The 12,808-nt window shown below is 35.6% G+C and overlaps 1 protein-coding gene across 2 annotated transcripts in view; it reads left to right on the top strand.

Annotated features, from left to right (window-relative positions):
• Cnst (consortin, connexin sorting protein) overlaps window positions 1-12,808 on the top strand; it is a 91,288-nt gene that overhangs the window by 54,637 nt on the left and 23,843 nt on the right. For both annotated transcript variants that reach the window (XM_047520508.1, XM_047520507.1), the window contains exons 3-6: window positions 6,338-6,531; window positions 8,845-8,875; window positions 10,862-10,948; window positions 11,718-11,832. In XM_047520508.1, the coding sequence (XP_047376464.1) occupies window positions 6,338-6,531; window positions 8,845-8,875; window positions 10,862-10,948; window positions 11,718-11,832 (427 nt within the window). The remainder of the gene's footprint in view (window positions 1-6,337; window positions 6,532-8,844; window positions 8,876-10,861; window positions 10,949-11,717; window positions 11,833-12,808) is intronic.

Consider the following 12,808-nt stretch of genomic DNA (forward strand, 5'->3'; position numbering starts at 1 on the left):
TAAATAGAATCTCACTTGGTACATGTAAACTGCATCCATTTTAGTGCTTGATGAAGTTGACAGGTATGAAGCTAAATTAAATTAGGGCCTATGAATTTGCCTGTTATTGTTTATAGGTACTTACAAGTAGCATCACCATATTGCTTAATGAATAGTTTTAACTATAACTTGTGTGGTTTTCACAGATGAAGATAAATACAATGTTTTTGTTTCTGTCCAGCTATGTGGATTCATATGTGGCAATAGAAAACTTCATTTATACTGGATGAGATTTTACAATAAAGGGGAAATTATGTGTGGCAGTTCATGGTTTAATTTGGTTTTCTTCCTTAACTATAAGTATATCTATATATCTAACAGAAAATCTTTTATTATGTATTTATTTATTTTGGAACTGGGGACTAAATCCAGGGATACTTTTATCACTGAACTACAGCCCTACATCTTTTTATTTTTTGAGCTAGGGCCTAACTAAATTACTAAGGCCATCTCAAATTTAGGATTCTCCTGCCTTAGCCTCCCAAATTGGGATTACAGGCATATGCCACTGTGCCCATCCCAGAAAACCTTTTATATATCAGAAGAAATTTTAGCGCTAATTCATGAAATAAAATTATATTTTGTCCTCGATTCACTTTTTTCAAGCAAAATTTTTGTAAGATTCATGTGGGGGCTGATATAGCTCAGTTGGTAGAGTGCTTGCTTTGCAAACACAAGGCCCTGGGTTCAATCCCCAGCACCACAGAAAAAAAAAAAAAAAAGATTCATGTGGCATCAAGAATAAGAACATCAAAATCATTTTGAAATTCACATGGAAAAATACTAAGACTTCCATGTTGCATTGTGAATACTTTATTAATATTATTTAAAAATCTTTTAGTACATCATAAAGGTGCCAGTTCACTACGTGTTAGCCTGTGTAAGTGCTCAGGATTATGCTGGTGTTTTATTTTATTTTTTTTATTACCCTTATTAAAAATAAGTTCCTGCTGGGCGCAATGGTGCACACCTGTAACCCCAGCAGCTTGGGAGACTGAGGCAGGAGGATCAAGAGTTCAAAGCCAGCCTCAGCAAAAGCAAGCTGTTAGCAACTCAGTAAGACACTGTCTCTAAATAAAATACAAAATAGGACTGGGGATGTGGCTCAGTGGCTGAGTGCCCCTGTTTCAGTCCTTGGTACCCTCCACCCAAAAAAAGAAGTTCCTGGAATATTAAAAAGAAATGAGATTTTGAAAAGATATGGAGGAAACTTCAATGCATCTTACTGAGTAAAAGAAACCAAGCCTTTCCATTTAGTGTATTACTGTATAGAAAGAAATAAAAAACAAAACAAGTTCAATCATGTTCAAAACAATAGTATTGGTGGATAATAAACTAAACATTTTAATAATCCAACACATTTCTTATAGTTCCTGTTATATTCTGTGACTTTAGGAGTGTAAGCTTTATTAGTTTCATTTATCCTTGCCTCTGAATGTTTTTCTTCTAATTGAAAAAAATTTGAACTCTCTCATAAGTGTTTTAACAATCCTGTGACCTTTTTCTCTCAAGTGACAGTGGAGCCTCTTTTTAGGCTGAGGATTGAGAGCACACCTGCTTCTTGTACACACTGTCTCATTTAATCCTTACAATAATCTTATAAGGCAGATGTTACAGAGAAAGAAATTAGGGGACCAAAGAGATTATGTAACTTGCTAAAGGTGCATAAAATAAGCAGTGGAAGCAGGCTGCCCTGATTTTCATATTATTCTTCTCACTCTTGAGCAATAGTTTTCTAGTATGAATTCTTTACCATAAAACTAATTAGGCCATATTTTTAGTAGTATACAATTCCGTAAAACTAGAAAATGGCTAAATGTTGTTTTATTTTATATTTACCTAGGGTAAAATGTATCCTTGGTGTTTAACAGCATGTATAACAATTTATGTGATTGTTTAAGCCACAATAGAATTCTATTCCTAAAGGTTTGGCACAGTTAGAACAAAAATCTACTCTTTGGTATGGAATGTCACGGAACTCTTTTGTTTTTCCCCACCTGGTACTGGGATGCTTTACCACTGAGCTACATTCCCCAGTTCTTTTTTTTTTTTTTTTTTTTTTTAATTTATTTATTTTTTAATTTTTGGAGTTGCGTATGGACAGCATACCTTTATTTTATTTGTTTATTTTTATGTGGTGCTAAGGATCAAACCCAGTGCCTCACACATGCTAGGCAAGCACTCTGCCGCTGACCTTTTTTAAAAATTTTGATACGGGTTCCCACTAAGTTTTTAAGGTTCTCCATCCTTCTGCTTCAGCCTCCTGAGTTGCTGGGATGGAATTTTAGGCCTGCACCACCACACCCATTGTGGAACTCTTTTTGCAAGACCATTCAGTATATTTTCTTGCCTGAAAAATATTGTATGCTACTGTTTATGCAATTAACAATCTAGGCCAAAAGAGGAGGAACAGTGGTGTGTGCGTGTAAGTATATTGTAGGAGCACTTCAAGACATTTTTATTAGGGAGTGTAACCTTACCTTCATTTTTCTTAAATAATTATTGAAGCTTGTTCATAAGGGTAGTCTGCATTTCTTTATTTTCTTCATTTTCCTTCCCTTGCTTTCTCTCTCCTCTTTCCCTGCCTTCTTTCTGTGCTAGATTGGGAACCCAGGGCTCCATACTTTACTAAAGCTCTCTACCCCAACCCCATATATATATATAAATTTTTTTTTTTTCGGTGCTGGGGATCGAACCCAGGGCCTTGTGCATGCAAGGCAAGCACTCTACCAACTGAGCTATATCCCCAGCCCTTATATTTTTTAATTACCAAAATCTTTATGGGGATTTTGAATGTTTTAGACAGTCAGTTCTAGGAGAAACTTGACAGATCACCTGGCCAGTCCTTTCATTATAGGTAATAAAACTTTAGCACAGAAGAGTAATATATCAGCCAGGTGCAGTGGCGCATGCCTGTAATCCCAGTGGTTTGGCAACCTGAGGCAGGAGGATCTTGAGTTCAAAGCCACCCTCAGCAACTTAGCAAGGCCCTAAGCAGCTCAGTGAGACCCTGTGTCTAAATAAAATACAAAGAGGGCTGGGGATGTGGTTCAGTGGGTAAGCACCCCTGGGTTCAATCCCTAGTACAAAAATAGAAAAGAGTAATATATCCAAGGTCCCTTGGAAAAATAATGACAGAACTCAAGTCCCTGGATCCTGCTCCAGTGCCCTGTGACTTATATTACATACTCTGTCCCAGCAAAGAACATTATCTTAAGAGGTAAGGTGGTGTTGTAGTTCATTTATCTCTGAAGCTCATGATCTTTAAGCCCTGGAAGATAATCCTTCTGTGGTATTAGTCTGGTAAATTTTGCTGACCTCTTGACATAGGTGAAGGTCGTATTTTCTTTTCCCTCCTCACACTAGGCATCTTCTTTATAATTGCCCATCTTAGCCTTCTTTTGCTCTTAGAATCCTAGACTCCTGTAGACTTTTGGCACTTATCTTGATTGTATTTTATAATTGAGTCATCTTTCTATTCAAATGTCTTTGACTACATGTTTGTTTATTTATCTTATTACTGAGAATAGAACCCAGGGATGCTTTAGCCACTGAACTACTTCAGCGCTCAGTAGCTTCAGTAGCTTTTACTGAGCTACATTCCCAGCCTTTTTTTTTTTTTTTTTTTTTTTTGGTTTTTTGTTTGTTTGTTTTTATTTATTTTTATTTTGAGACAGGGACTCACTAAGTTGCTGAGGGGCTTGCCAAGTTGCTGAGGCTACCCTCAAATGTGCAGTCCTCCTACTTCAGCCTCCCCAGGCCCTGGGATTACAGGTGTGCATCACTGTACCTAGCATACATACTTTTATTTAATGGTGTATTGCTTGTTTTTAACTAGTACATATCAGTAACATTGCTTATTGAGGTAATTCAGAGAGAAAATGTATCTACCAGGAAACTTGACCATAATGAATATACACTGACTAAATATCTGAGATAATCAAATTCAGGTTTATTCAGAACCATATTTTTTAACCTCCTTTAGAAAAGGATATCATCAATTCCTTTCCTTTTTCTTTACATTTGAGAGTCCTTTCTTTTTTGGTAATTGACTTAAAGGGCTTTATTTAATTCCTCGTTGGTGAAAATGAACATTTTAAAACTTCAGCCTTTTTTTTTTTTTTTTTTTTTTTTTTACAAATAAACATCATACAATACTTTTTGATAACCATATGGGGCAAATTTAATCAAAAAGAATAGTGCATGAGTAGCTGACTTTCTCACAGTCATTATGAAGCTGAATGTCTTGAACATAGTTGAACATAGTACCATGATTGGGAAAAGTGGAAGAAAACTATAGTTCTCCTCATTTCTTTGTAGTTTTCTACAGAAAGCTTCCATTCCCACATTGCTACTCTTTTGTACCAGGGATTAAACCTAGGGCACTTAGCCACTGAGCCGTGTCCCCCGCTCCTTTTATTTTTTGAGACAGAGTCTCGCTAAGTTGCTTAGGTCCTCCCTAAATTGCTGAGGCTGGCCTTGAACTTGAGATCCTCCTTTCTCAATCTGTGGAGTTGCAGGGATTACAGGTGTGTGCCACCCTGTTCAGCACCACAGTGCTACTCTTTTGTTCCTGCTACCATGTGGTTAGAAAATTGGAAAAAATCAAAGAATCACTTATGTTTTTATAAATTCTGTCTCTACAAAATGGTGAGTAATCACTGGGCCTTGTATATCTAAAGACCAACTGACAAAGTGTAGAAGAATTCCCCAAAAATATAAGTTATCACTATAGGTGATTTTTTTTTTAAGACATGCTACACTGTGCAACACTTGGAATTTTAGTGCTGAAAGACACTGCCTTGAATGTAATTGGGATGGCATCATTCATAAATTAACCCCTGTTTATTAGAGATAAGATTTCACACCCATTACTGTAATGCTGTCCTGCATAGTGTAAGGCCACTTACAGAATACAGAGGGAAATAAATTGATCTCAAACTCATGTTATATCGAAGAGTATAGAGCTTGTTAGGGAAGAACATGAATAGGCATGACGGGAAGGAAATAGTCCAACTTTTAGAATCAGTAATTGCTCAGGAATGCGTGGAGTATTTTACTAGGAAGATGAAGAATGGGCCGGTCTGAGTTTATTTGGAAGGCAAATACTGGGTTTATTTGGAGGGCAGAAGCAGGCAGTCTGGCTTCTGGGCACTCTGTCAAAGGAGGGCAACCTGGATGGTGGTAAATACAGACCATATTATTGAGAAAGATTCTTTCTGATGCAAACTAGCTGGAGATACACAGGCAGATAATCTCTTTAATTTGACTATGACTATTAGAACTGATACTGATATTTTGAAGATGGGTGAACTAATTGATTAGTTGTTTGTGCGTGCATGTGTGCTCATGAGCGTGCATTTTAGGAGCTATGGGTCAAGCATTTAGTTTTTAGTGATTTTTTTTTTCAAAAGTTTGTTATTTGGCCCATTTTTATCCAGAAAAATATGTTATTGGCTGTTGGCTCTGGCATCTGAATTCTCACTACTCTTCTGGAATCTGGACATAGTTCTAATATTATATCAGACTGGGGTTTAAAAAGAAAAGCTCAACATCTTTAACTATTTCATTTATCTTTCTGTTCAGTTCTGTTTTATTTTGTGTGAGCCATAATTCAAATGATAAGTAATCTAATTTTCCTTTGGGAGAATCAAGTTTTGGGTCAGGTTTTTTTTTTTTTTTTTTTAATTTTTAGTTGTAGATGGACACAATACCTTAATTTTATTTATTTATTTATTTATTTATTTATTTATTTATTTATTTATTTTATGTGGTGCTGAGAATCAAACCCAGTGCCTCACACATGCTAGGCAAGTGCTCTACCACTGAGCTACAACTCCAGCCCTTGGGTCAGGTTTTAACTTGTATATTTTTCTTTGACTCCTTTTTTTTTTTTTTTGGTACTGGGGATTGAACTCAGGGGCACTTTATCGCTGATCCACATCCCCAACCCTATTTTGTCTTTTATTTAGAGACAGGGTCTCACTGAGTTTCTTAGCACCTCACCATTGCTGAGGCTAGCTTTGAACTCGCAATCCTCCTGTCTCAACCTCTTGAGCCACTGGGATTACAGGCATTCCCCACCATTCCCAGCTTCTTTGGTTCCCTTTTTGTTAATACCCTTAATTATAATTCTGCAAAAATGGTTTATATTTATGCTAATAGTGGCAATAAGTGTCAGACTTAATAAAGTCAATAACTTGTGGTTCCTGGGTTTTTTTTTTTCATATAGTCAGTTTTATTTGAGAGTTTTATGAATAATAAGCATAATTGTTTTAAAATGTTCCATATTCTTCAGGTGATACTGCACCTTTGATGGAAGAAAAGATACTAAGTGCAGCCAAACATGCTGTTGGTGATGAAGAGGCTACTGAAGTAAATGCTAATGACCAACCAGAAACTCCAAAGCTAGTTCTGCAATCTCTGTTTTCACTTATCCGAGGTGAAGTTGAGCAGTTGGATTCAAGAGCACTTCCTCTTTGCCTTCATCAGGTACCACATTAAACCCTTCATTTTCGGGCTGGGGAGATAGCTCAGTCGGTAGAGTGCTTGTCTCGCAAACACAAAGCCCTGGGTTCGATCCCCAGCGCCGCAAAAAAAAAAAAAAAAAAAAAAAAAAAAAGATAAGAACCCTTCATTTTCAGCCTCACTTAAATTCTGATATCAGCATTTGGAATCATCTAGTTTTCTATAATTGATTCTCTCCTGCTCATGTTTGATGAGTCCAGGTGAAGATGACCCTGGATCAGTGGTTGGTGGAAAATTTGGCATATTATTGACTAGTGGCCACACTTTGACCTTGGATAATCCATCATTTGGATAATGTTTAACACCTTTTATTCAGTGATTAAGCTGTAGAGATATAGAAATCAGTGTGAAAAGAGCTTAGTGAGCACTGATGAGGTGCCAAAACTATGCCAGACACTGGGGAAGGAAAGATTACTTAGCAGGGAATGTTCTTAAGAGAGCTTTGGAAAATAGGAGAAAGGTACCTAAGTGTAGAATTCTGTATTAAATGTCAGAGTAGACATGTTTAAGATTTAGCAGCACAAAATGGGTGATTGACTTTGTCCTATGAGCACTAGGGAAAAGAAGGTAGTTCTTGGTCTGGGTTATTCAGGATGATTAGGTGCTTACCAGATGACACAGTGAGCTGGTACCAGGAGACATCAGCATGTGAAAGACAGCTGGAATATTGCTGGAGATTAAGATGGAAAAAGAGACAAGTGAGACTCAGTAGCTGGTGACCTTAGTTTGAGGGGCTGGGAGTTTTATTAATAATGAAAATTCCAGGATTGAATTTGTTTTTTTAGTTTTAGTTTTAGTTTTGTGGTGTTAGGGATCAAACGGAGGGCCTTGTGCATATTAAGCAAGTGTTGTACCACTAAGCAACAGCCCCAGCCCCCTGGAATCCAGTTTGAACTTTAGAATCCAGTCTGATGAAATCCAGAACTGGAATCCAGTCTGATGACTAGGAGGGTAAATTGGAAAATGGACAACCTGGAAAGTAGGCAGCCTTTAGGACAGTGAGTGGAAAATCTTTTTACATAAGAGCTCATTCAGGAATGATTAAAATATTTGTGAACTGCATTTTATTTTCATTAAAAATGAAAATAATTGGTACATGGGAATGGAAAAAGTTGTGCTTTTTACTCATTTACATATGTATCATTTTAACTTTTATGTGAGGAAAAGTTAAATAGTAAAATCATTAAAAAATAGACCCAGTATAGAAAAACGTATATTTTTACAAATTTCTATTACCTCCTTTGTGAACTTGAGGAAGGCCTTTGAGAAAACATGTACTGCTGTTTGACCCCTAAAGCATTACTGACTTGTCTTGATTGAGGAGCACCAGCACTGAGGCAGCCTTCTAATCTTTCAGTCTCTGTAGTAGCCTTTGCTCAGTAGGTTGAGTTTGCAAAGAGCATTCACAGTTCATATTGTTTTATCCTCCAAACAACCTAGAGCATTAAGTATTATCATCATCTATTCACAAAGGGCAAACAAGACTCTGTCACAAAGCACATTTCTTATAACACTGATGCTAGAATGTGTTTATTCCATTCAATGCATCTGTTTTTGGAGTAACCTGGGAGAAATTTGAGTATAGGAAATATTCTAAATAATATTATTTTATCAAGCTATGATTTCTCCAAGTGGACAGTGGTGTCTTAGGTTTGTAGGAGAGTATTCTTGTAGCTGGGATTACAGCCAATTGCCAACATACATGGCTCTGAACTCTAACTAGTGTTTTGTACAATGTGCAGCACTGTGTACATAATTCCAAACATCATTACTCAACTGTGAGCACTTGGCCTGACCTGGCCTTTTGTTTAATATCAAAACAGAATAAAAAAGTTAGTGCCCATGAGGTCTTCCACTGATAGTTGGTGAAATAAAAATGAAATGAATGCATGTAAAGACCTCACATGATGTGGCATTTTTGCTTTTTAATTCACAATAGATAGAATGATCTTTTTATTTGTATTATACCTCTTTAAGCTTCTACAGCATTTTTCTCATGAGAGAAGATTGCTCTGACTCTAAATAGAATAGAATGAATGTGTTTTGTAAAGCCTAGAGAATGCCTATGCTTGCTCAGCTTGAAATGTGTTAGACTTCAGAATTGTTTCCTGTGCCAAGAAAACTCTTCTGAACCAGCGAATGTAGTTAAGAGTTTTCTTAATTTCATATCAGAAACATTCAGAGTTTCAAGATTTTATTTCTTCCAAATTTGTCATTATACCCAAATAGTAATTTAATTTTCTCTGACTTTGTTTTTCATTTGCTTGTTTTTAACAGATAGCTGAGTCCTATTTCCAGGAAGAGGACTGTATCCTTTCTTAATTACAGGAAGAAACTCACAGAACCTTTATAGAACCATCCACTTTTTTAAAGGGGTCTACATAATAAAAAGTATACATCATATGGTTTCAGTGGGTTTTGACAATTTTAGTACCCATCTAACTACCTCAGAAAGCAAGGTTCTGGAAATATCTGTCAGTCCAGAAAATTTTTAAAATCATCCAAATTTGACCTTCCATGAATAAACACTAGTTTTACCAAAATTAAATATTTATATTCAATAAGGAGAAAAGGGACATGTTGCTGAAAAATAAAATGTAAAAAGCTTTTGTATTTTCTTTTAAATTAAGCAGGCATACAAGTCCAGCAATATTTATATGGTGGAGCATGTCAGATATATTACACATTATTTCATGACTATCTTATTACAGCTAGAGTCATGTGTTGCTTGACAGTGGGAATATGTCCTAAGAAATTCATCATTTGGTGATTTTGTCATTCTACAAATGTCATACTATGACAGCTACTGTGTTGTTAGGTCCTTGTTGACCAAAATATTGTTATGTGGTACATGACTGTATATAGCTGCAAAGGAAAGAGTAGTTCTTCACTAGTAATGAACAGAATAAAAATTGCTTTTCTTTTGAGGGGCTGGCCTAGTGTATACTGTCGAGACAGAATGTGCCCTAAGTATCTGTTCTTTCCCATTAGCGTCATTTACTCTTTTCCCTAACCTTATTGACTTTCACATTTCTGACCAGATTGAGGATAAACGGTTATTGTCCTGAACCCTGTCATATTAACTGAGGTATAACTTCAGACAATGGTACTTTACTCCCTAAATATGTTAGAGCTCTAGCGGAAATGAAGAGGGAACACACACACACACACACACACACACACACACACACTCATTCATTTATTCTCTTTTCTCCCACCCTGCCTGCCTCTTCTTAATGAAATAATTAATATCTCATATAAAGCAATGTACAGAAGTAGCAGCAGCCCTGCCTGTGAAGCTTCCTAGAAATGCAAGTTCATGGGCCTCAGAATCAGAACTTCTGAGGGGTCAGACCATCAATCAGTATTTTAACAAGTTTTTCAGATAGTTTTTATGTTCAATAAAATTTGAGAAACCTGGTATATTTAAGTCATGGGCAGGGAAAGAACAAATTGTTCCTGTTTCTTCTGGGCCTATTTTATGATCCCAGGGATATCTTTAAGACGACAACAGAGAGGAAGAATTTAACTTCTGAGTGTTTATGGGAAGGACAGAAAGTTAAACTGTGAGTTTTTCTCTTCCTTTTTTCTGGGTCAACATTTTGAACATTGCACAGAGGAAGGTAGAAAGTTGTACAGTGTACAGAAGATGCAAATATTTGTGATACAGATAGGAAGGCAAAAGTTTATACATAAAGATCTACATAAAAGTGGAATCACATGATAATTTTGAAAATCACTGTGGTAATTAAAATTTTTAGAAAAGATCCATATAATTTTTGCTTACCATTGTCTGGACATGTAGTCCTTTGGTCTTATAAGAGAAAAGCCTTCAATGATAAATAAGTCAAGGATAGAGGTTAGTTGAAACCAGAAACAAACACCTAACTAGAGGGTCACATAGTTACAGAAAGTAATTTAAGGAGAAAATTTTTTTAAAGGAAAACAAAACTCCCAGGTTCCATGTGGGTTCTATTTCCAATTAAATAACTTAATTGATTCTGCTAGAAATATGTTAGCAAGCAGACATTCCTTGAGAATAAAAACCTTTTTAATTCCTGCTGTTTACTGATGATATGGAATCCATGTAGCTGTTGCATAATATGCTAGAATAAAATTTACCTACTTCAAAACCAAGAAGCATTACTTTAGATAATGTTTAAATTTAAAAATGTTTGGAGTCCTCTCATTTTTTGGGTTCCAGATTTCTTACCTTCTATAAGACATTGTTTTTCAAACATGGGGTTTAATGTAAACAGTCTGGATTTCTGTTTTCCTCAAATTTTCTATTTAGATGAGAAAGCAATGAAATTCATTCAGCTTGAACGATTATATCATGAGCAATTGCTTGCTAATCTTTCTGCAATTCAAGAACAGTGGGGTAAGTACAGACCAACACAGACTGTGGAACTATCTCTAATCTAACAAATTGGTATCTAGAAAGTTAACATATTTGCTGGGTGTGGTGGTACATACCTGTAATGGAAGCAGCTCAGGAGACTGAAGCAGGAAAATTGCAAGTTCAAAACCAGCCTCAGGAATTTAGCAAGATCCTGTCTCAAAAAAAAAAAAAAAGGGATGGGGATGTAGCTCAATGGTAAAGTGCCCCTGGGTTCAATCCCCAGGAAAAAAGAAAAGAAAAGAAAAAGTTAACATAATAGATCTGGTTCTTTTAAGTCAGAAATTTCCAATCATGTTAATATTGCAAAGGATAAACTGGGTATGTAGCTCAGTAGAATGTTTGCCCATCATGTATCAGGCCTTGGGTTCAATCCACAGTGTCATGGGGGATGGGAAGGGGACAAAAAGGAAAGATTTTACAAAGAATGTGGCATTTTTACCATGCCTATTTTACTGTGAGAAAATTGTTTTCTTTGTATATTACTCTTTTTATTAGTGCTAAGAACACTTTTTTATTATTATTTTTTATTATTTTTATTTCTTTTGATCATATCGCATGCTGTATTGGCTAATTCAGTCTCTGGGATGTTTATTTATATTGTGAAATAATAACTTGACTATTTCTGTTAACTTTTTGGTTGTTTGAGAAGATAATTTTGCATATTAATTTTAGCAGTGGTTCAGTTAACATTTTTTCCTCCTAAATAAGCTTTGTAAGAGTCAGTGACTAACAAATATTTTAAATTTAGAAACAAAATGGAAAACTGTACAACCACATACGGTTACACCAGTAAGGAATTCAGAAAAGGGATTTAATGGTGAAGATTTTGAACGACTTGCTAAATTTTGCACAACACACCAAGAGTAAGTATGTCAGAATTTAGTTGCAATGAGTTACAATAGAATGTTGAATCATTGTATCGAGTATTGGAATACAAGGCCCTTTGTTTAATGATACTTTCAACTACAGAAATTAAAATGGGTGTAATAAAATTTTAGGTTTCTTTCTCAACTTTTAGCTGGTTCTTACATTGAACTTAGTAAGTAAACAGTCAATTTCACATAGGTTCAAAATATTCTTCTCATTAGATATTTTTAAATATAACATCTAATTTGGACATCTTTTGGGTGAAAGATCAGTCAATTCAAATGAACTTAATTTTATATTAGGACTTCTTTATTAATCCTTTTTTTTTTTTTTTTTTTTTTTCATTACTTGAAGACCCAGGTTCTGAACATGAGGGGGCATGATAGTGTTCAGTACAGTCTTCGGGGGTTTGGGACTTGAGTCCTCAATATGAAGGCAAAAGACTTTCTGTTCTGTTAATAACTTTTTCTCCTTTTCTCTCAGACTCATGAAGAGTAAACACAAGCTCTGTTTGTTAATAATGAAACATTCCTAAGTAATTGTTGCTTTAGCTCATGCAGAAGATAGAGAACTTGCTGTGGGACCTGATTGTTTTGGAGATGGCCTTTGAAGAATGATTCTAGATTCATTCACCTCTCACAATAACAGTTCTCTGTGTTTAAAACAGTATTTTCAGGGCTGGGGTTGTAGCTCAGTGGTAGAGCCCTTGTCTAACGTGTAAGGCACTGGGTTCAGTCCTCAGCCCCACATAAAAAAATAAGTCAAATAAAGGTAGTGTATCCATCTACAACTAAAAAAGAATTTTTTAAAAAAGTATTTTCAAGGATTCTGGGTTATAGCAAAATTTCCTAGCAAGTTAAATAAGTTAAATAAGTTAACTTTCAAATTTATAACATTTAAAAATCATGGAGTCTTTTAAAATAAACTTTTTTAAACTTTCAAATAATATGTCAAGCACAGTGGCACACACCT

The sequence above is a fragment of the Sciurus carolinensis genome, chromosome 12 (assembly GCF_902686445.1).
Source record: "Sciurus carolinensis chromosome 12, mSciCar1.2, whole genome shotgun sequence".
In the NCBI taxonomy this organism is placed as follows: Eukaryota; Metazoa; Chordata; class Mammalia; order Rodentia; family Sciuridae; genus Sciurus; species Sciurus carolinensis.